The 25,516-nt window shown below is 40.2% G+C and overlaps 1 protein-coding gene across 3 annotated transcripts in view; it reads left to right on the forward strand.

The window, feature by feature from the left end:
* Positions 1 to 25,516, forward strand: part of NPSR1 (neuropeptide S receptor 1) — a 175,477-nt gene that overhangs the window by 123,175 nt on the left and 26,786 nt on the right. For 2 of the 3 annotated variants that reach the window (XM_037837548.1, XM_037837549.1), the window contains exons 4-5: positions 14,742 to 14,835; positions 23,097 to 23,298. In XM_037837548.1, the coding sequence (XP_037693476.1) occupies positions 14,742 to 14,835; positions 23,097 to 23,298 (296 nt within the window). The remainder of the gene's footprint in view (positions 1 to 14,741; positions 14,836 to 23,096; positions 23,299 to 25,516) is intronic. The other variant, XM_037837550.1, reaches the window with a different exon arrangement.

The raw sequence follows: 25,516 nt of genomic DNA on the forward strand, positions 1-25,516 counted from the left end.
CTGGTGGACAGGAAACACTCCTGCCCATAGCCAGCCCCATAGCCCAGAACTGCCCCAGACAACCCAGTGTGACGGAAGTGCTTCAAATAACAGGCACACACCACAAAACTGGGCGTGGACATTAGCCTTCCCTGCAACCTCAGCTGATTGTCCCAGAGTTGGGAAGGTAGAGCAGTGTGAATTAACAAAGCCCCATTCAGCCATCAGTTCAGCAGACTGGGAGCCTCCCTACACAGCCCAGCAGCCCAGAACTGCCCTGGGGGGACGGCACTCACCTGTGACATAGCACAGTCATCCCTCAACAGAGGACCCAGGGTGCACGGCCTGGAAGAGGGGCCCACTTGCAAGTCTCAGGAGCCATACGCCAATACCAAGGACTTGTGGGTCAGTGGCAGAGACAAACTGTGGCAGGACTGAACTGAAGGATTAGACTATTGCAGCAGCTTTAAAACTCTAGGATCACCACGGAGATTTGATTGTTAGAGCCACACCCCCCCTCCCTGACTGCCCAGAAACACGCCCCATATACAGGGCAGGCAACACCAACTACACACGCAAGCTTGGTACACCAATTGGACCCCACAAGACTCACTCCCCCACTCACCAAAAAGGCTAAGCAGGGGAGAACTGGCTTGTGGAGAACAGGTGGCTCGTGGATGCCACCTGCTGGTTAGTTAGAGAAAGTGTACTCCACGAAGCTGTAGATCTGATAAATTAGAGATAAGGACTTCAATTGGTCTACAAATCCTAAAAGAACCCTATCAAGTTCAGCAAATGCCACGAGGCCAAAAACAACAGAAAATTATAAAGCATATGAAAAAACCAGACGATATGGATAACCCAAGCCCAAGCACCCAAATCAAAAGACCAGAAGAGACACAGCACCTAGAGCAGCTACTCAAAGAACTAAAGATGAACAATGAGACCATAGTACGGGAGACAAAGGAAATCAAGAAGACCCTAGAAGAGCATAAAGAAGACATTGCAAGACTAAATAAAAAAATGGATGATCTTATGGAAATTAAAGAAACTGTTGACCAAATTAAAAAGATTCTGGACACTCATAGTACAAGACTAGAGGAAGTTGAACAACGAATCAGTGACCTCGAAGATGACAGAATGGAAAATGAAAGCATAAAAGAAAGAATGGGGAAAAAAATTGAAAAAATCGAAATGGACCTCAGGGATATGATAGATGATATGAAACGTCCAAATATAAGACTCATTGGTGTCCCAGAAGGGGAAGAAAAGGGTAAAGGTCTAGGAAGAGTATTCAAAGAAATTGTTGGGGAAAACTTCCCAAATCTTCTAAACAACATAAATACACAAATCATAAATGCTCAGCGAACTCCAAATAGAATAAATCCAAATAAACCCACTTCGAGACATATACTGATCACACTGTCAAACACAGAAGAGAAGGAGCAAGTTCTGAAAGCAGCAAGAGAAAAGCAATTCACCACATACAAAGGAAACAGCATAAGACTAAGTAGTGACTACTCAGCAGCCACCATGGAGGCCAGAAGGCAGTGGCACGATATATTTAAAATTCTGAGTGAGAAAAATTTCCAGCCAAGAATACTTTATCCAGCAAAGCTCTCCTTCAAATTTGAGGGAGAGCTTAAATTTTTCACAGACAAACAAATGCTGAGAGAATTTGCTAACAAGAGACCTGCCCTACTGCAGATACTCAAGGGAGCCCTACAGACAGAGAAACAAAGAAAGGACAGAGAGACTTGGAGAAAGGTTCAGTACTAAAGAGATTCGGTATGGGTACAATAAAGGATATTAATAGACAGAGGGGAAAAATATGACAAACATAAACCAAAGGATAAGATGGCTGATTCAAGAAATGCCTTCACGGTTATAACGTTGAATGTAAATGGATTAAACTCCCCAATTAAAAGATATAGATTCGCAGAATGTATCAAAAAAAATGAACCATCAATATGTTGCATACAAGAGACTCATCTTAGACACAGGGACACAAAGAAACTGAAAGTGAAAGGATGGAAAAAAATATTTCATGCAAGCTACAGCCAAAAGAAAGCAGGTGTAGCAATATTAATCTCAGATAAAATAGACTTCAAATGCAGGGATGTTTTGAGAGACAAAGAAGGCCACTACGTACTAATAAAAGGGGCAATTCAGCAAGAAGAAATAACAATCGTAAATGTCTATGCACCCAATCAAGGTGCCACAAAATACATGAGAGAAACACTGGCAAAACTAAAGGAAGCAATTGATGTTTCCACAATAATTGTGGGAGACTTCAACACATCACTCTCTCCTATAGATAGATCAACCAGACAGAAGACCAGTAAGGAAATTGAAAACCTAAACAATCTGATAAATGAATTAGATTTAACAGACATATACAGGACATTACATCCCAAATCACCAGGATACACATACTTTTCTAGTGCTCATGGAACTTTCTCCAGAATAGATCATATGCTGGGACATAAAACAAGCCTCAATAAATTTAAAAAGATTGAAATTATTCAAAGCACATTCTCTGACCACAATGGAATACAATTAGAAGTCAATAACCATCAGAGACTTAGAAAATTCACAAATACCTGGAGGTTAAACAACACACTCCTAAACAATCAGTGGGTTAAAGAAGAAATAGCAAGAGAAATTGCTAAATATATAGAGACGAATGAAAATGAGAACACAACATACCAAAACCTATGGGATGCAGCAAAAGCAGTGCTAAGGGGGAAATTTATAGCACTAAACGCATATATTAAAAAGGAAGAAAGAGCCAAAATCAAAGAACTAATGGATCAACTGAAGAAGCTAGAAAATGAACAGCAAACCAATCCTAAACCAAGTAGAAGAAAAGAAATAACAAGGATTAAAGCAGAAATAAATGACATAGACAACAAAAAAACAATAGAGAGGATAAATATCCCCAAAAGTTGGTTCTTTGAGAAGATCAACAAGATTGACAAGCCCCTAGCTAGACTGACAAAATCAAAAAGAGAGAAGACCCATATAAACAAAATAATGAATGAAAAAGGTGACATAACTGCAGATCCTGAAGAAATTAAAAAAATTATAAGAGGATACTATGAACAGCTGTATGGCAACAAACTGGATAATGTAGAGGAAATGGACAATTTCCTGGAAACATATGAACAACCTAGACTGACCAGAGAAGAAATAGAAGACCTCAACCAACCCATCACAAGCAAAGAGATCCAATCAGTCATCAAAAATCTTCCCACAAATAAATGCCCAGGGCCAGATGGCTTCACAGGGGAATTCTACCAAACTTTCCAGAAAGAACTGACACCAATCTTACTCAAACTCTTTCAAAACATTGAAGAAAATGGAACACTACCTAACTCATTTTATGAAGCTAACATCAATCTAATACCAAAACCAGGCAAAGATGTTACAAAAAAGGAAAACTACCAGCCAATCTCCCTAATGAATATAGATGCAAAAATCCTCAACAAAATACTTGCAAATCGAATCCAAAGACACATTAAAAAAATCATACACCATGACCAAGTGGGGTTTATTCCAGGCATGCAAGGATGGTTCAACATAAGAAAATCAATCAATGTATTACAACACATTAACAAGTCAAAAGGGAAAAATCAATTGATCATCTCAATAGATGCTGAAAAAGCATTTGACAAAATCCAACATCCCTTTTTGATAAAAACACTTCAAAAGGTAGGAATTGAAGGAAACTTCCTCAACATGATAAAGAGCATATATGAAAAACCCACAGCCAGCATAGTACTCAATGGTGAGAGACTGAAAGCCTTCCCTCTAAGATCAGGAACAAGACAAGGATGCCCGCTATCACCACTGTTATTCAACATTGTGCTGGAAGTGCTAGCCAGGGCAATCCAGCAAGACAAAGAAATAAAAGGCATCCAAATTGGAAAAGAAGAAGTAAAACTGTCATTGTTTGCAGATGATATGATCTTATATCTAGAAAACCCTGAGAAATCGACGATACAGCTACTAGAGCTAATAAACAAATTTAGCAAAGTAGCGGGATACCAGGTTAATGCACATAAGTCAGTAATGTTTCTATATGCTAGAAATGAACAAACTGAAGAGACACTCAAGAAAAAGATACCATTTTCAATAGCAACTAAAAAAATCAAGTACCTAGGAATAAACTTAACCAAAGACATAAAAGACCTATACAAAGAAAACTACATAACTCTACTAAAAGAAATAGAAGGGGACCTTAAAAGATGGAAAAATATTCCATGTTCATGGATAGGAAGACTAAATGTCATTAAGATGTCAATTCTACCCAAACTCATCTACAGATTCAATGCAATCCCAATCAAAATTCCAACAACCTACTTTGCAGACTTGGAAAAGCTAGTTATCAAATTTATTTGGAAAGGGAAAATGCCTCGAATTGCTAAAGACACTCTAAAAAAGAAAAACGAAGTGGGAGGACTTACACTCCCTGACTTTGAAGCTTATTATAAAGCCACAGTTGCCAAAACAGCATGGTACTGGCACAAAGATAGACATATAGATCAATGGAATCGAATTGAGAATTCGGAGATAGACCCTCAGATCTATGGCCGACTGATCTTTGATAAGGCCCCCAAAGTCACTGAACTGAGTCATAATGGTCTTTTCAACAAATGGGGCTGGGAGAGTTGGATATCCATATCCAAAAGAATGAAAGAGGACCCCTACCTCACCCCCTACACAAAAATTAACTCAAAATGGACCAAAGATCTCAATATAAAAGAAAGTACCATAAAACTCCTAGAAGATAATGTAGGAAAACATCTTCAAGACCTTGTATTAGGCGGCCACTTCCTAGACTTTACACCCAAAGCACAAGCAACAAAAGAGAAAATAGATAAATGGGAACTCCTCAAGCTTAGAAGTTTCTGCACCTCAAAGGAATTTCTCAAAAAGGTAAAGAGGCAGCCAATTCAATGGGAAAAAATTTTTGGAAACCATGTATCTGACAAAAGACTGATATCTTGCATATATAAAGAAATCCTGCAACTCAATGACAATAGTACAGTCGGCCCAATTATAAAATGGGCAAAAGATATGAAAAGACAGTTCTCTGAAGAGGAAATACAAATGGCCAAGAAACACATGAAAAAATGTTCAGCTTCACTAGCTATTAGAGAGATGCAAATTAAGACCACAATGAGATACCATCTAACACCGGTTAGAATGGCTGCCATTAAACAAACAGGAAACTACAAATGCTGGAGGGGATGTGGAGAAATTGGAACTCTTATTCACTGTTGGTGGGACTGTATAATGGTTCAGCCACTCTGGAAGTCAGTCTGGCAGTTCCTTAGAAAACTAGATATAGAGCTACCATTCGATCCAGCGATTGCACTTCTCGGTATATACCCGGAAGATCGGAAAGCAGTGACACGAACAGATATCTGCACGCCAATGTTCATAGCAGCATTATTCACAATTGCCAAAAGATGGAAACAACCCAAATGTCCTTCAACAGAATGAGTGGATAAATAAAATGTGGTATATACACACGATGGAATACTATGCGGCAGTAAGAAGGAATGATCTCGTGAAACATATGACAACATGGATGAACCTTGAGGACATATGCTAAGCGAAATAAGCCAGGCACAAAAAGAGAAATATTATATGCTACCACTAAAGTGAACTTTGAAAAATGTAAAACAAATGGCTTATAATGTAGAATGTAGGGGAACTAGCAAGAGAGAGCCATTAAGGAAGGGGGAACAATAATCCAAGAAGAACAGATAAGCTATTTAACGTTCTGGGGATGCCCAGGAATGACTATGGTCTGTTAATTTCTGATGGATATAGTAGGAACAAGTTCACAGAAATGTTGCTATATTAGGTTACTTTCTTGGGGTAAAGTAGGAACATGTTGGAAGTTAAGCAGATATCTTAGGTTAGTTGTCTTTTTCTTACTCCCTTGTTATGGTCTCTTTGAAATGTTCTTTTATTGTATGTTTGTTTTCTTTTTAACTTTTTTTTCATACAGTTGATTTAAAAAAGAAGGGAAAGTTAAAAAACAAAAACAAAAACAAAAAAAAAACTAGGAAAAAAAAAAGATGTAGTGCCCCCTTGAGGAGCCTGTGGAGAATGCAGGGGTATTCGCCTACCCCACCTCCATGGTTGCTAACATGACCACAGACATAGGGGACTGGTGGTTTGATGGGTTGGGCCCTCTACCACAGGTTTTACCCTTGGGAAGATGGTTGCTGCAAAGGAGAGGCTAGGCCTCCCTATGGTTGTGCCTAAGAGCCTCCTCCCGAATGCCTCTTTGTTGCTCAGATGTGGCCCTGTCTCTCTAGCTAAGCCAACTTGAAAGGTGGAATCACTGCCCTCCCCCCTACGTGGGATCAGACACCCAGGGGAGTGAATCTCCCTGGCAACGTGGAATATGACTCCCAGGGAGGAATGTAGACCTGACATCGTGGGACGGAGAACATCTTCTTGACCAAAAGGGGGATGTGAAAGGAAATGAAATAAGCTTCAGTGGCAGAGAGAATCCAAAAGGAGCCGAGAGGTCACTCTGGTGGGCACTCTTACGCACACTTTAGACAACCCTTTTTAGGTTCTAAAGAATTGGGGTAGCTGGTGGTGGATACCTGAAACTATCAAACTACAACCCAGAACCCATGAATCTCGAAGACAGTTGTATAAAAATGTAGCTTATGAGGGGTGACAAGGGGATTGGGAAAGCCATAAGGACCACACTCCACTTCGTCTAGTTTATGGATGGATGAGTAGAAAAATAGGGGAAGAAAACAAACAGACAAAGGTACCCAGTGTTCTTTTTTACTTTAATTGCTCTTTTTCACTCTAATTATTATTCTTGTTATTCTTGTGTGTGTGCTAATGAAGGTGTCAGGGATTGATTTGGGTGATGAATGTACAACTATGTAATGGTACTGTGAACAATCGAAAGTACGATTTGTTTTGTATGACTGCGTGGTATATGAATATATCTCAATAAAATGAAGATAAAAAAAAAAAAAAAAAAAAGACATAATGCTGAGCAAAATAAGCCAGGCACAAAAAGAGAGATATTGTATGTTACCACTAATGTGAATTCTGTGAAAAATGTACAATGTTTTATACTGTAGAATGTAGGGGACCTAGAGATACCAATTAGTGGAGGGGGAATGATAATCTAATAAGAACAGATAAACTATGGATGGTAATCTCAATGTTATGGGAATGCTCAGGAATGATTATGGTTTGTAAACTTTCTTGGATATAGGAAGATCATGTTGGAAGCAATAGAGTTATTTTAGGTTTTTTTTTTCTCTTATTCCTTTGTTTTCTTAGGGGTTGTTAATTTTCTTGGGGTATGGTAGGAACATGTTGGAAGCAATGTAGTTATTTTAGATTATTTGTTTTTCTTACTCCTCTGTTTGGACATGGTTTATTAATTTTCTTGGGGTATGGTAGGAACATATTGGAAGCAAAGTAGTTATTTTAGGTTATTTGTTTTCCTTAATCCATTGCTTTGTTTGAAATGTGTGGGGTTTTTTTGGTTGTTGTTTGCCTGTTTGTTTTTAATTTTTTGATAAACAAAGTTAAAAAATTGAAAAAAAATCAGTAGAAAAATAGGAGTAAAAACTAAATGACAAATAGGGTGGGATGGGGGGATGGTTTGGGTATTCTCTTTTCACTTTTATTTTTTATTCTTATTCTGATTCTTTCTGATGTAAGGAAAATGTTCAGAAATAGATTGTGGTGATGAACGCATAACTATATGATCATACTGTGAACAGTTGATTGTATACCATGGATGACTGTATGGTTTATGAATATATTTCAATAAAACTGAATTAAAAAAAAAAAAAAATAAATAAATAAATATGAGCAACGTCTCCGGGAACTCAAGGATGAGACAAGGTACAATAATGTACGTATCATTGATGTCCCAGAAGGAGAAGAGAAGGGAAAGGGGGCAGAAGCAATAATAGAGGAAATAATTAATCAAAATTTCCCATCTCTTATGAAAGACATAAAATTACAGATCCAAGAAGCGCAGCGTACTCCAAACAGAAGAGATATAAATAGGCCTACGCCAAGACACTTAATAATCAGATTATCAAATGTCAAAGACAAAGAGAGAATCCTGAAAGCAGCAAGAGAAAAGCAATCCATTACATACAAAGGAAGCTTAATAAGACTATGTGCGGATCTCTCAGCAGAAACCATGGAGGCAAGAAGGAAGTGGTGTGATATATTTAAGATACTGAAAGAGAAAAACCGCCAACCAAGAATCCTGTATCCAGCAAAGCTGTCCTTCAAATATGAGGGAGAGCTCAAAATATTTTCTGACAAACAGACAATGAGAGACTTTGTGAACAAGACACCTGTCCTACAGGAAATACTAAAGGGAGCACTACAGGGTGATAGAAGACAGGAGTGCGTGGTTTGGAACACAATTTGGGGAGATGGTAGCACAACAATGGAAGTACACTGAACAAAGGTAACTATGAATACGGTTGAGAGAGGAAGGTGGGGACCATGTGAGACACCACAAGAAAGGAGGACAGATAACGACTGGGACTCTGTAACTTGGTGAAATCTAGAGTATTCAACAATTGTGATAAAATGTACAAATATGTTCTTTTACGAGGGAGAACAAGCAAATGTCAACCTTGCAAGGTGTTAAAAATGGGGAGGCATTGGGAGAGGGATGCAATCAGCATAAACTAGAGACTGTAACTAATAGAATCATTGTATTATGCTTCCTTTAATGTAACAAAGGTGATATACCAAGGTGAATGCAGATAAGAGGGGGGAATAGGGGAGGCATGTTAGACACTTGACATTGGTGGTATTGTCTGATTCTTTATTGTACTTTGATTTAAGGTTATTTTTCCTGTTGCTGCTTCCTAGCTGTCATTTTTTTTTTTTTTTCCTCTTTCTTTTGCCTCTCTACCTTCTTTGACTCTCCCTCCTGCCTTGTGGAAGAAATGTAGATGCTCTTATATAGATAGTGGTGAAGGTGGTGAACACATAAATGTATGACCATGCAGAAAACCATCGATTATTTACTTGGGATGGAATGTACGGTGAGTGAACAAAACCGTATTAAAAAAAAATGGGTTGATGACAAAACCTCGAGGGCAATATACTGAGTGAAATAACCCAGACACATAAGGACAATTATGGCAGGGTCTCACTGATAGGAATTAATTATAATATGTAAACTCATAGACATGAAATATAAGGTACCAAGATATAGGACGAGGCTTAAGAATGGGGAGTGGTTGCTTAGTATGAGCAGAATGTTCAATTAGGATGAACTTAAATGTTTGGAAATGAACAGGGGTGTTGGTAGCAAGATGTGAGAATAACTAACAGTGCTGAATGGTGTGTGAATGAGGTGGAAAGGGGAAGCTCAGAGTCATGTATGTCACCAGAAGGAAAGTTGGAGGTCAAAAGATGGAAATGTATAAAACTGAGTTCTATGATGGGCAATGTCCATGATCAACTGTACAAATACTAGAAATCACTTCCATGAACCAGAACAAATGTATGACAATACAATTAGAAGTTAATAATAGAGGGGCATATAGGGAAGAACTATATACTTATTACAAACTATATACTACAGTTAATAGCATTTCAACATTTTTTCATAAACAGTAACAAATGTACTATATCAATACTATGAGTCAACAATTGAGGGGGGTTGGTTAGGGATGGGCGGGATTAGAGTTTCCTTTTCTTTTTTTCTTTTTTCATCGTTCACTTTATTTCTTGTCTGGAGTAATGAAAAGTTTCTAAAAATTGAACAAAAATTAAGTGTGATGGATGCACAGCTGTATGAGGGTACCCAGGGGCAAGTGATTGTACACTTTGGATCTTTGGATAACTGTATGGTATCTGAACAATCTCAATAAAAATGAAAAAAAAATTATAGTTGAATAATTGGACTTCTACAGGCAAAAAAAAATGAATCTGGACACAGACTTTACACCTTTCAAAAAATTAACTAGATATGCATTATAGACATAAATGTAAAATGCAATACTATAAAACTATTAGAAGGTAACAAGGAAAAATCTAGGTGAACTTGGGTTTTTTGATGAGTTTTTGGATACAACACCAAAAGCATGATCCATAAAAGAAAAAGTGATATGTTTTACGTTACTACAATTACAAACTTCTCTCTAAAAGGCACCATTAAGAAAATGAAAAGACAAGCCACAAAACATGAGAAAACATTGGCAAAACATATATAAGGGACTTGAATCCAAATATATAAAGGACTCTTAAAACTCAACAATAAGAAAACAAATAACCCAATTAAAAACAGGACTGAAAATCTGAACAGACACCTCACCAAAGAAGATAGACAGACGGCAAGTAAATATATGAAAAGATGTTCAACATTATATATCATAAGGGAATTTCAAATTAATATAATAATCAGATACCACTACACACCTATAAGAATGGCTAAAACTCAAAAACCTGACCATGCTAAATCCTGGTGAGAAAGTGGAACAAAAGGAACTCTCATTCACTGCTGGTGGGAACACAAAATGGGCAGCCACTTTGGAAAACAACTTAGCAGTTTTTTTACAAAGTTAAATGTAGTCTTACCATACAAGCCAGCAATCTTCCTCCAGGGTTGAGTTGAAAACTCACTCATGTACACACAAAAACCTGTACATGAATGCTTATAAGTACTTTATTCATGATAGCCTAAAACTGGAATAACCAGATGTCCCTCAAAAGGTGACTAGACAAACTGTGGTACATGCCTCCATACTACAATGGAAAATTATTCAGCAGTAAAATGAAATCCGCTATGAAACCAAAAAAAAAAAACATGGAAAAGCCTTAAATACATATTTCTAAGTGAAAGAACCAATTTGAAACCACTGCATGCTGTTTAATTCCAACTATATTATATTCTCAAAAGGGCAAAACTAGAGACAGTAAAAATATCAGCAGTTGTCAGGAGTTTCAGGGAGAGGTAAATGATTGGACAAAGCACATGGGATTTTTAGGGCAGGGAACGTCTTTGTGTATTAAAATAGTGAATCCATGGCATGCATTTGTCAAAATCAATAGAACTCTACAACACAAAAAGTGAAACTTACTGCAGACTATGGACTTCTGTTAATAATGATGCATCAATATTGGTTCATCAATTGTAACAAATATACCACATTAATGCAAAATGTTATAATAGAGAAAATTGGGGGGGGGGTAGTTATATGGGAACTTTTTGTACTATCTGCTCAATTTTTCTGCAAATCTAAAACTATTCTAAAAAACAAAATATATTAACTTTTTTTAAAAACTTGGTCCAGAAGCCTTTCTTTAAATGAATTCACCCTGAAATTTTTCTAAGTAAAAATTCTGTAAGTTTCCAGCATTTGAGTCGCACTTCTTGGTTAGCAATATTCTTTGGTTTCATATTTCTTAGGTCATTTCTGTCAGAAATGAGGGGTGGGATTGTGAGAATGCAGACATATGTCCTCAAGATGCCATCTGTTCACCAAATGGTTTCCCATATGTTGTTGATGGGTAGAGTTTTCATTGTTGATATTTATGAATTGACTATAATTGTACTTTGATTTCTTTTTTGACCTGAGTTAATTATGAGGATGTTTAAATTTCCAAGTCATTTTTAAAGCATGTTACTAGTTTCAGCTTTTATTGCTTGTTGGTTTAAATAAGTGATTTGCATAAGTTTACTTTTTGGAATTTATTGAGCATTTTTTCTGGGTGGTTTAGTATATGGCCAATATTTAAATGTACTCTAGATATTTTCCATAGTACGTATTATTCTTGTGTTACAAAGTTTAATATTTTTGCCTAAATATTTATGGGCTTTTTCTTCTATTAAAATTTTAATTTTCTTCATTATATTTATTTAATGTTGTGTTACTTGTTACTTAAAAGTTTATGACTCTTACTGCCATTGTGTATTGTATCTTTCATCAATATAAATAATCCTTATATCTCTGCAATGCTTTGTGCCTTGAATTTTATTTTGTCTAACAGTAGTATTGTCAAATGAGTGCCTTCTTTTAATTTTCACTTGCCTGATACACTTTTGGCCATCACTCTATTTTTAAAATTTGATATCATTTTGCTTTAGATGTGACTCATCTAAATAGTATACAGTTGGATTTGGGGATGATTTTTAAATAGACTTTGTTTCAGCAAAGGACTTTAGCCATTTGCATTTATTACGGCAAATAGAATTTGGTTATTTCAGCTACCTCATTTTAATCTTCCCATATTTGGGTTTTCTTGCTGTTTGCTTGTATTTCCTTTTTATTTGTAAGTGTTACATTATATAGCAAAAAAAGGGGAGGGGGACTTTGCAGGTGTGATCAAATTAAGATTCTTGAGATTGGGAGATTATCCCGGAGTACCCAGGTGGACCCTGAATGCAGTCACATGTGTCCTTATAAAAGGGAGGCAGAGAAAGATGTGAACACAGGCAGAAGCAGCAAGAGGACCAGGAGGCAGAAATTGGAGTGATGCAGCCATAAGCCAAGGAATGTTGGCAGCTGCCAGAATTTGGAGGTACCAATGTCTGGATTCTCCCTAGAAGCTCTGGGGATCCCCAGCCCTGCCAACGCCTTGACTTTGGCCCAGAGGAACTGATACCAGATTCTGGCCTCCAGAGCTGTGACTGAATAACTTTCTGCTCTTTTAAGTCACAGAGTTTGGTGTAATTTGTTACAGTGGCCATAGAAAGCGAATATATTAATTTTTTCCCTTTTTATTTTATTCTATCATAGCTTATCTTTAATTTTTAAAATCCAATATAACTATAACAAAGCCAAAAATGAAAGATAGGTATAAAATGGGAAATTTAGCATGATTTCTTTCTTTTCACTCTCTTCACTCAGTCAACTGCCCAGTTTTTCCCCACCATGTTTCATAACTATATTCATAGTTATTTGTAAATAATTTATGTTTTTCTGACTTCACTGCTTATCATAACTGCTATTATTCTATACTCTTCCCTCTTCTTGAGTTCTTAATTTTGAAACAATTCTCAATCAGCTAAAGCATTTCCTTAAGGAAGATTTTCAGGAAGAGTAGGTGATGTTATATTTTCTTCATTCTTATATATCTAAGAAAATTATTCTGCACCTTGGCACAGTAATGATGTTTACAAAATTCTTGGATCGTAATTTTTCTTTCAAAGATCTTAACATGCTATTATGCTGTTTTCTGGCATTTGTTATGTGGAGTAGAGGAAAGACAATTTGAGATGCATTGCTTTTAGGTAACCTTTAATATTTTTTACCCTGCCTAGACATTTGAAGATGATCTATTCTTGCTGATTAAATCTAAACATAGACCTTTTTTTTTAATGCTACTTGCTCCTTGGGGTACTCTCCTGCCACTCTGTCTCCTGCTCTGTATTCTGCACATGCACCACCCACCTCACTCAAGACCCTCTTGCCCTCATGTCACCCCCCTGGGGCTCTGTGGCTAGGTACTCTCTTCCCATCCTTCTTGGATCTATCTGCTTGGTACTGAGCTGCATGCAGCCAGGCTCAGTGATTCTGAATTCATGAGTCACACATGGAGCATCCAGCTTTCTCTGCGACAACTGTCTGATCTATTTCTTAAAATTTCCCAACCCATTGTCCTCTCTCCATTTATCACATTTTTTTCCCAAGAGGGGCATTTCTTCCTTTATGCCTCAGGGGTTCTTTAATCTCCCACCAGTCCTTAGAACCCCTCCCTATGGCAACTTCCACATTAGTGCTGCAATATACTTATGGTAGTATTAAAGAAATAAAAATGTAAAAAACAGCAAAGTGGTAGATGGTTATTTGTCTGAGCCAGGGATACAAATTCAGAACAAAGGTTTTATGTGTTTTGTTTTGCCAATCATATATTTCTATTTCTTTTAGAAGGAAGTCAGAGACTCACACTTAGTCTCCACTCTGCTAGTTACTCTTCTACACCCTCTGGGGCTTGACCAAAAGGTTAATTAATAGCTGAGTTCTTGACAGAAATGATTCGTGAAAAATTTGCCCTTTGATCATCCCATCAGAAATAGTTCATTCAATTACATTTTGAATATGTTCTTCACATAAGAGATTTTAACCTGTTAGGTCCCAGTGTTCTTCTCTGCTAAGTATGCAAATAACGCTGTACATAGGATGGTTAAAGGACAGGGGTGAGACTGATAGAGTGGGAAGGAGGAAGAAGAAACCCAGGACTCACCCTGGCGAAGGGCTCTGCCGAGGAGCTGGGGGAGGGAAGCCCTGATGACGTCAGCGCCAAGGATCTCAAATGATTCCAAAGAGCACGTGGGCTCCTTGAAACTCCGCAACCCTTCTACCGTCTCGCGACAGTGCACACTGATAAAAGGCAAATGAACTTCTGTTTCGAATTATTCTTGAATGTCAACTATGGCAGAGAAAATTAGTAGCTTTAAAAGTCAATTACAAGCAAATATACCACGCAAATGCCAAGAGACTCTGCTCCCGAAATAGGGAGGTTCCAAGAAGCCCAGTGAATGATGAGCAAGTGTGAGCTAGAAGCATGCTCACCTAGCACCGCCATCATGCAAATGCTGGCACCCAGAATGGTGACTGGCTCCTGGCACCAGAAGGAAGTCCTTTTTCTTCCTAACCCAGCCCCATCCCTCCCTTGACATAGGTCCCAGATCTCTAAATATCATAAAAGGCTCTTCTTTCCATCATGTGCTTTCCTTCACCTCTGTGAGTCATGGTCTCTGTCTCTGTGTTCAGGTTGTGCTGCTCTACGCCTCCACTTATGTCCTGGTTTCCCTCAGCATAGACAGATACCATGCCATCGTCTACCCCATGAAGTTCCTGCAAGGAGGTGAGCTGGCTCACTGGGGGGCTCTTTTTTGTTTTGTTTTGTTTTGGTTTTGGTTTTGGTAATCTTCCTTTGGCACGGGTGGAATTGTTTTTACTAATATTATATTCTTAACTCCTCCATTCCCCTTTTCCTCCTCCCTTCTCATTCTCCTCTCCCATCTCCTTCACCTCTTATCTTAGTTTCCCAGCTGCTATGACAAACACCACACAATGGGTTGGCTTAACAACAGGAATTTATTGGTTTCAGAGGATGGAAGGCTTGCGTCCTTCTTAGTTCAGTAAACGTTCCTGCTGGCCAGCAATCCTTGGGTTCCTGGGCTTTCCCATCACATTGCAATGTCCTCCTTTCTCTTCTGGGTTCTGTTGACTTCTGACTTCCAGCTCCTTCCGTGGCTTTCTCTCTCCATGTCTGAATTTCTTCTGCTTATGAAGGACTCCAGTAACCCAGATTAAGGCCCACCCTTATTCAGTTGGGGCCACATGAACTGAAATAACATCTTTAAGAGGTCCTATTTACAATGGGGTCAAGCCCACAGACTAAATTGGGGGCACACAATTCACCCCACCACACTTCATCATGGATCTGATTGTGCAAAAGGTATAGAAAAGAAAGCTCCAGTGCCTGGCAAAATGCCGATGATCCCATGGATGGCCCAGAGTCGTCAAGGAAGGTGGTCCTGTCGGGCCCACCCATGACCTTCCACGTTGACGTTAAGGCTGCCCCCTTTTACCTTCAGAATAGTGTTGACATGTATACCTGTTCAAAGAAATAAGCACTCACTTCGAAGTGCTTATTTTCCAGAAATACACTCCTGGATCATTCTTACCCTCAAACCTCAGCACTGATAGAAAATAATTGTTGGTCAGAAGGAGAGACACCTAAAGAGACGCCAACTCATTCCAATATAGTATCAGATTCGCCAGCAAAAGCACGACTGCCACAGGCTCTGGTGGAAAGATGTTTTCCTCACATGGAGACAGAAACCAGAGTCAGCTTCACTAGTAGGGGTCAGTTCCCCATAGCCCAGGGTCTCAATCCATGGCCTATACAGGGAGATACTCTACACACAGCAACACTTTCTTGTATTTGGGTGCTGCCCCACTCCCTCCTCGCCATGGGCAGCTGTACCACCAGGGTATGAGGTAGATGTCATAAAACAAACCCACCAGAGTCAGACTGTCTCCAGTGAATGTTTACATATGCTGAGGACAATAGGGGAAGGAATATACCAGCAGCCCCTTATCTACTCGGGGTTTGTGTTTTTATCCTCCAGGCCAGCAAACCTGGTCCTGAACACAAGTGTATTTGTGGGCACTAAGGGAAAGTGGCAGGCCACACTAGGACAATAATTTTTAAATTAACAATCAGACTTTCTGGAAAACAAGAAGGGAAACTCTCCTTGATCCATAAATGGTGAGGAATTCCTAAAAGTAAGAGGCAGACTTGTCAGAGGAAAGGCTGAAACCACACAGCCCACAATACCCAGAGAAGATACTGCAGCAGTGTGGGAGAAGTATTAAAACACTTCCTGAGAAGATATGGAAATGTCAGAAGGTCCAAGCCACTGACTGTGTGACTGTTGTGGAGCACAACGAGGAGGGGTAAATGCAGTACATCTTTCTGCTGTCCTCCTCCACCCCAGATGGGCAGCAGGGATGGGTGCCCCGTGGGGGTAACTGCTTCCAAGTGGAGGGAGTTGATGGGGACAGTGGGTTGGAAGAGACAGAGTGGGGTGCTGGGCATCCATAAAATCCCAGAGGAAGGGTGCATACCTGCTCAGCGGATCAATTGCCCAGTTCCTCTGCCTCTCTCCCCCACACAAGAATCCAAAGGTTAGTGATCTGTACTACCCTCCCTCAAGTAGGCTGCGAAAACAGGGAACATGAAGAGCCTAACAGGAAATCTTGGCTACAAAGGTGAGGTGCAACCAAATATCATTAAAAAACAGAAGCCACACTGTGGAAAATAGATAATAAATTTAAAATACCATTCTGCAGAACTTATACCTAAGGAAGTAGACCAATAGAGCAAGCAGAACAAGATTTTAGAATAAATCTCATCAGGGAGCTGCGAAAAAGTTGGGGAGACATGTTTTTATTATTATTATTAATAATTATTATTATTATTATCCAATGGGGTATAAATTGGTATAGATGCTTTGAAGGGCTAGTTAGCAATATCTATTAAAATATAAAACCTACAGCCTTTTGACACAAGCATGCAAAAGAGGCATTTATACATATGTATTGTACACATGCATTGCTTAAAATGTAAAAATTTGAAGCTAACCTCAGCATCCCTCAGTGGAGGAATGGCTAACTATCCTATGATAGAAGTTTTAGTAGCTTATGTTTATTGAGTATATACCATGGGCCATAGGTTATTGTAAGTACTTAAAATATATTAAATGCTTTAATCCTCACAGATCTGTGAGGTAGGTTCTATTATTGTCTGCAATTTACCAACAAGGCAACTGTAGCCCAGAGACTTAAAGTAACTTGTCCCGGGTCACACAGCTAGTGAGTGCAGCTGGCTCAAGCCCTGGTGCCTTCAATCAGTACACATCCTGCCTCTGAATATGGAGGTGCTGGATACATGGACAGTGATGTGTATCAGCATGAAAATATCTACGTCACATTTCAAGTGATAAAAACAACATGCACAATAATCCATGCAGTATGTTAACCTTAATGCCAAGATAAAACAAAACAATGCTGGATATTATGTACACGGAGAGAAAGAGAAGAGCAGAAGGAGAGAGTGCGAGAAAAAGATAGCTGTAAGAGTAATGGGCAATTGCCTGCAAGGACGCTGATTTAGTTTCCTGGCTGTGCAAGCAAATACCATGCAATGGTTTGGTTAAACAATGGGAATTTATTTGCTCATGATTTTGAGGCTAAAAGAAAGTCCAAATCAAGGCATCATCAAGGCGATGCTTTCTCCTGAAGCCTGTGGTGTCTGGGGCTGGTTGCCCATGATCCTTGGTCCTCGGTTCGTCTGTCACACGGCAAGGCACATGGCAGCCTGTCCCCTCTGCCTTCTCCTCCAGGGCCTGTTGAATTTCAGCTTCTTACCACCCGTGGCTTTCTCTGTCTGAATTTCATTCCATTTATGAAGGATTTCAGTAATAGAATTAAGAGCCTTCCTGATTCATTTGGGTCACATCTTAAAGGAAGTAGCCTCATAAAAAGGTCCTACTTACAACAGATTCACACCCACAGGAATGGATTATGTGTAAGAACATGTTTTCCTGGGGTAGTGAAGGCAGCTACCAAACCACCAAAAACACATACCAGATTAACTCAGTTCTCGCCCCTGGGGAAGCGAATTCAACACATAGTAGTAACACATGGAGAATACATGCAAGGTGGTCATTTTTATATGGAAAATGCATCTATCTGTTGAGTGCAGTTAAGATTCATTTTTAAAATAGAAATTGCACCTGTTTATTCAGCTTCTCTACTGGTGTGTGTGTGTGTGTGTGTGTGTGTGTGTCTGCAAGTGTGTGACCTGCACCAAACTTTCTGGGCAATGCGATGTCCTAGTGATCATGATAGAGAAAGAGGCAGGCAATGGGCTGAGGGGAACGGAAAGACATTTGATGATATATGCCAAGCTGTGATGCATTTCTTCATCTGTCTATTTATCTATGCCCAGAAGACTCCAAGAGGGATTTAATGCTGTGTACAAAAAGACACCTCTACCAGAGTATTTTAAAGTGAGGAAGTAGGAATGAAGGGAAATTAAGTGTAAAAAAATGCATGAGGGGAGTCCCAGGACACTGGCCAGAGGTGGAGGCTTTGAGGGCTGTAGCAAAGAGGCCAACATGGTCAGTGACATGTTTCTCCCTATTCATTAGGTAAAAAATTAACTGCTTGCTCATGGAAAGTATGATTGGTCCTGGGAGACACTGTGTAATATAGCAAACAGTGCCCTGAATTACAGAATAGGCAACAGTGAATGTTATAGTGCCCATTTAAAGGTGTAAAGCAATTTATTTCCTCACTACAAAATTAACAGTCTCATGTGGGACATTTGGAAAGTAGCCGCCTCCAGTAGCTTCTGGGAAAGACAGAAGCTTGGAAACAGATATTAGCCGTCCTCCCTTGCTCTGCCCAATCCCAACTAAAGTCGCTGAAGGAACACAAAAATAGGGGGAACCTGCATCTGGGATGGGAGCCCAGGAAAGAGCCATCCAAATACCAGAAAATTCCAGAAATTCCCAGCACACAAGATTGCAGATTAAAGACTGATGCCAAGTGCCTATTTATAATTCAGTTCCTGAGAAAGCTGTGTGGTCTTGTAGGAAGTCAGAAGTTTATAGGGTGAGGGCAGAAGGTGAAAGCAGGGCATGAGAAGTTGAGGGAACCCCACACTGTCATTTTGGTGCTACAGCTCATCAGAATTTAACTGCATTTGTGAAGGGCAGGGTCAGGGAACTGAGCAACTAGGCTGAGAGAAGGCAGGAGAGGGTAACTGAGCTCTGCGGTGGAGAGCAGTGGGGCAGGCGGAAGCCGGCAGGATTCAAATAAGGCTGAGCAGGCACCAAGCAATGAGAATTAGAGCAAGGGGAAGGGGAGGCCATGCTTTATTCATTGTCTACTACTTTTAACGAAAATGATAGTTTCCCTAGCCAGCAACTGCAGAGAAGCTGGCGATTTTAAGGTTCTGTAGGAAAAATATATGTGAGAATAATTAGGAACATGATAACTAATAGAAAATTGAGATATGCAGAATCAGATATATAAACACAATGTCAGACTTTGATAATAAAACAATACGATGGTGTGAATTGTAGCAAATGTACCACACTAATGGTAGGTGTTGATAATAGGGTGGTACATGGGAACTTTGTATTTTATGCATGATTTGTCTGTAAGCCTACCACTTCTCTAATAAGAAAAAAATTTTTAATATACTGGAACCAGACTAATATATATGTATGAATTAGTCAGTATATGGTGTTGGAATAGCTGTCTACTCATATGAACAAAAAATTAGGTCACCACATGTCATAGCTAATTACCAAATAAATTCTAGTTGGCTTGAGGAAGTAACTTTTTAAACTTAAAAGTATTAAAAGAGCAGATAGGTAAAACTTTTATAATATTGGTGAAGGAAAGACCTTTCTAGGCATAACACCAGAAACAGAAATAATAAATGAAATGGAGATACTTTTTATTATATAAAAATGTTATACTTGTTTATAGAAATAATACACACTATAAACAAACTTGAGAAGCAGAAGATGAACAGAAAATATTTGTAATGTATGTAATAGGCAAAAGGTTACTATCCTGCTTTTGAAGAACTCTGGCAAAGTAGAAAATAGAAGAACATGCCAATTGAAAACTCGGCAGAAGGATACAGCAATCTGTTAAGAAACGCAAATGAACAGGGGACCTACAGAAATCCTCTTTTTGACTCTTTTGACTACTAATGAAAGAAATGCAGAATTAAGCATCTAGATAGGAAATTTTACCTGTCAGCTAACGAGATTAAAAGGAAGAATCCTCTGTGTTGGGAGAGTGTGAGGAAAAGAGAACTTCTGTTAGTTCTGGTGGGAGCCGTGAATTGTCTGTGCTTTCGGAGGAAATGTAACAATACTGCTCAAAGCTTATAAATCTTCCATTTCTAAGAGTTCATCCTAAAGGAAATAATGACAGCAGTCCATAGAGATGCAGACGGATTATTTGTAATAAAAAATAATTAGAAACAATTTAAATAATAATAGTCTATTAATAAAATTGGAGTTTGGCGTAACCATTGAAAAATCATTTTATGTGTGTCATTCAAATTGCACTTCACTGGTTCCCAGGGGGGTCTTTGCTTCAGGCAGCTTTGGGAGGGCCTGGCTGTCACCCAGCTTCAGCCTGAGCTATCTGAGCTTCCTGTGTGTTTCTCTGCTCGAAAATTCTATCTGAAGAAAGGATCTTATCACCTGCAGAAGTTTGAAGGCCGCTTCTATAAGATGTAGATTTCTTTGCCTGAAAAGATGGTCATAATTTTTTTTTACAAAGCAGCAGAGGTATTATGATCTCCTCAGGAGATAAAGAATCCGCTCTAAACAACAGCCAGACCTAGAGAACACAAAGCCATCTTACCACAGTACTGATCACATAAGAAATCTCTCCCCCTGTCCCCTCCTTGCCCCTTGCACCTCAGCTCAGATATGTCCCCAAACTGGTTAACGACCCAAGGGAAGAGTGGAAACCCAGGTGAGAAATAGGGCAGAGGGTCTAGCCCCTGCCTGGACTCCAGGTTCTCACCTGACACGCACTCACTTGGGGAGAGTATTTTTAACTCTTAATCATCTCGGGAATTTTGAGTTTTTGTTATTGTCTGGGGTTTTAATGAATAACTGTTAATTTAATCACTAAATTGACACAGAGTTTACCACTTAAAGTGGCTGTAGTACTTTTTATCACAAGAGTTATCAATGACATCAAGGGGCCTGCCTGAATTTCCAACTGGAAGTAGGGAAAGAACCTCTTGCACTGAATAGATGAAAAGGGACAGTGGAAGGACTCAGTAAAATCGCTATTGTAATTACACTCCAAGGTTCTTACTTGTTCAGTGTGCCAGTAACACACATTTTCTAAATGTCTCTAATACCTCTTGCCAGTGTGCACAACTCAGCAAGAACAGAATCCAGTTATAGTTCTCCCAAATGTTTTAGATTTGAGATTCTAATAGATTCCCTTCTTCTAGATTTTTCCTCACTTCTTTTTTTAAAAAATTTGAACATTTTTATTACTCCAAAAATAAAAATCAGAATAAAAGTAAAAAAGAACACCCAAAACATCTCATACCTCCTTCCCCCTATTATTCATTTACTTTTTGTCCCCACTTTGCTACTCATCCGTCCATACACTGGATAAAGGGACTAAGAGCCAAAAGTTTTTCACAATCACACGGTCATATCATGTAAGCTATCTAGTTATACGATCATCTTCCAGAATCAAGGATGCTGGGTTTCAGTTCAGTGGTTCAGATATTTCCTTATAGCTACTCTAATACACTAGAAACTAAAAAGGGATATCTATATAATGCATAAGAATGCCCTCCAGAATGACCTCTCAACTCCATTTGAAATATCTCAGCCACTGAAAGTTTATTTTGTTTCATTTCTCTTCCCCCTTCTGGTCTCAATCCCATGATGCTGGGCCCAGGCTCATCCCAAGGAGTCATGTCCCACAGTGCCAGGGAGATTTACACCCCTGGAAGTCATGTCCCATGTAGGGAAAAGGGCAGCCCTCATTTCTTATAGCTCCTTGACTGCTCCCCCCCCCCCAAATCTACATTACCTGACCCTAAATTCCATGGTCCTGCTTCCCAACTTGAAAGTTGGGGAGCGGTGGAGAGGTGTCTACGGTCCCTGGAAGTGCGGGTGGAGGACTTCAGCCAAGCAACGTGGACAGCACAGCTCTGCTGGGGATTAACGTGAAGCACTTCAACAACCACTTAACAGAAAGCATCACGTCAAAAGCATTCTCGTGTCTATTTTTTAACGCCGCTTTACAGAGGAATAACTGAGGCTGAGACTGTGTGGTTTGCCCAAGGTCATTGCTTCTGAAAGCCCAAATCTGGTGCACAGGGTCATCGCTACCAGGCTTCAGGGCTTGATTGGACCCTGCTTTCCAGAATCTAGCTCAGTGTTCTTCCTCTGTCCCACAGTTCCTCCCTGGTCCTTCAAGCCAAAGAAGGTAAGTTTCACCCACTTGTTCTGTTTCGTCTCCTTAACAGTTGTCAAAGCAGCCCTCGCATTCTGTCCCAGAGCTTCCAAGCTCTAGGGACAATAGAAAGATGACTGATGGACCAAAGGCCCCATGCCTGCTTTTGAGGGGTCAGCAAGATAACCAGAGACTCATCACACATTGGGGGATACAGCTTAGCCTGTGCACAGCAGCCCATCAAATGCATATGGCATAAACTGAGCTCCCGTAGAAAAGAACGCATCAACACTCAGGAGTCAAGTGTGTAAATTGGGGAAGGAAAAAGAAAGTGGAAATTGGGAAACATCGACTTTATGTCAGGCAATGTGCTAGCTCCTGCTCAAGCATTGCCTGTTTAATCCTTATATCAGCCTTACAAGGCAGGTGCTATCATCCCCATTTTACACATGAGGAAACTGAGGCTCTGAGAGGCTCTGAGAGGTCTAGGGTGACTTTTGCACAGTGATCCTTCTCCACACTAGACTCTAGCTCTGCTCCCCAAGGATGTTTCCTGATGCCCAAGCATCCCTCTTTTTCTTTGAGCAGAAAAGCAAGCCAAAGTCCTCATCGTGATTGCCTGGAGCCTCTCATTCCTGTTCTCCATTCCCACCCTGATCATATTTGGGAAAAGGAAGCTTTCCAATGGGGAAGTGCAGTGCTGGGCCCTGTGGCCTGACGATTCCTACTGGACCCCTTACATGACCATCGTGGCCTTCCTGGTGTACTTCATCCCTCTGACCATCATCAGGTAAGAGGCCTGCGGGTCAGACTCCAACACAGAGTCTTCCCTGGGCTGCCGACAGCTTCTCTCCTCCCCCACAGGTCACTTATTGGTCCCAGTGACTTTGGGGAACAGACCAGGCCACAAGATTTTATCTAAGCTACTATGTGCTAAGCCAACTCCTCCAAAGTAGAGGAAGAGGAAGGGAACTAACACTGAGAATGTGCTGGAGGGCAGGCTTTGTGCTAACCACACTACAGTTATTCATATAACTGCTGTGTCCCCATTTTATAAATGATGAAACAAAAGCTCAGAGATGTTCAGTAAATTACCTGAAATCACACAGCATTTCATAGCCTATTCTTTATCCTATATCATGCAGCCTTTCAAATATAAAACATAGTACCAGTTGTTGGGATCTTATAACTGAAAAGGGAGACATATTTGAAACAAAACTGAGCAAAAAACACAGCACACATTAATATGCTAGAGGGTGTATGCTCTCAGCATAGCATACAGAGAGGACAGGCGTTAACAGGAACACTTCTTGGAAGCCACCGTTGGAGGAGGGCCGGATTCAGGTAGAAGAAGGGAAAGGTGGAAAGAATGGGGGGCCCACTGACGCAGGAGATCAGAGTGAGTGTGGGGACAGGCAGGCTGTGCCAAGCAAGGAGAAGCTAGCAGTGAGCTTCTTCCAGTGTCTGGGGTGAGGCTCGAGTGCAACCAAGCCGTAGAATGTTCCCTTTGTCTGCAGCCCATGGAAAGCCATAGGCAGTCTTCAACAGGAAGGTCCACGATCACCAGTCAAAGCAGGGTCTCATTTGTTCACACGGAATGGTCACCCTCCCAAACCGTGGGAGGGTGGCTTTGCATGTGTGGAAGAAGAGGGGGGCTGCAGGGAGAGACCCAGCATGTTGAGGGGTACGTGGACCACATCCACCTGGTCATCTCGCGTACCCCCTGAGTCTACCATCTCATGCCACATATGTCCTGGGCAAAGGAAGATCAGCAGCAGATTTTCAATAGTCTGAATTATGCTGTGATAAAAATCTGTGTACTTAAAATTGTACGTGAACCCTTGGTTATTTCCCCACAACTCATTCTAGTGGAACTGCTAAAGCAAAGACAATGCTCATTTTAAGACTTTTGATGCATATTACCAAACCGCCCTCTAGAAAATTATGTGCCTGCCAACAGCAGAGGAGCTTTTTTCTCCTCCCCTGTTCCAAAGGAAGGTATTATTCTTTCTTTATTAAATCTTTGTCAACCTAATAGTTTTTTTAAAGTATCTCATTATTGCTTTCATTTGCATTTCCTTTATTATTAAGGTGGTTGAGCATTTTTCAAGTGTTTTGAAAGCAAGAATCACCTCTTCTTGCTCTCTGCTCACCTTCCGTCATAAAATAGTAAGGCCAGGAGAAACGTCATCCATCACATAGTTCAATGCCTGGCTTTTGCATCAGCATAGACCTGCGGCTAAAAGAAGCTAAGTCACTTGCTTCCCATCAAAAGTTAAGCTGATGTGAGTGCCTCCTCTCAGCCGTTCTGAGATTAGCTTTTATCCAGTCACCTCTGCTGGATCAACAAATTAACATCTACATTTTTATTTCAATTTCCTGCCTTCCTGCCTGCCAAGCCAGACTTGGGAGGAAGCGGCCCCTGCCATCCAGGCAACTGAGGCAGCAATTTCAGCGGCAGCTCATGTCCTTGGTTGGCTCCTGATTGGTTTCCCACCAGCCCGAGTGAAATCAGCTAAGCCGCTGCTTAGCAGGCAGCGCTGTGTGGGAACCAGGCTGCTGGTGATGTACTGCATCTGTCACAGCTCTCACTGGGGGGCTTTCACAGTCTGAAATTGTCCCCATTAATTGGACTCTGCATCATCCCACCAGGGGCTCTCCTCAGCTTGACTGTAGTCTTGTGCATTTTTCTTTAGTGCCCTTGGAAAAGGCAAAAATATAAAATTCACAATAACTGCAGGGGATGATTCCAAAGTGGGTCTCACTCTGCTGTCACAAACCAAGGTCTCCTTAAGCCCTGCTCTTTGCTCGTTGCGGAACCGTGAAGACTCGCTTCTGCCTCCCTCTGACCTTGGACTTCTCTGAAGCAATTCCAGGTTGACAATCAGGCCCTGGTCAGTCCTCTCTTCCCTCTTCCATGGTCTGGGAATGTGTCTTCTTCCCATGAGGAAAGGACTGCTGCCTGGGGGACATGGCATCCTCCACTTGCCTTTTAGCTCCAAGTCCAG

The sequence above is a fragment of the Choloepus didactylus genome, chromosome 5 (genome assembly GCF_015220235.1).
Source record: "Choloepus didactylus isolate mChoDid1 chromosome 5, mChoDid1.pri, whole genome shotgun sequence".
NCBI lineage: Eukaryota > Metazoa > Chordata > Mammalia > Pilosa > Megalonychidae > Choloepus > Choloepus didactylus.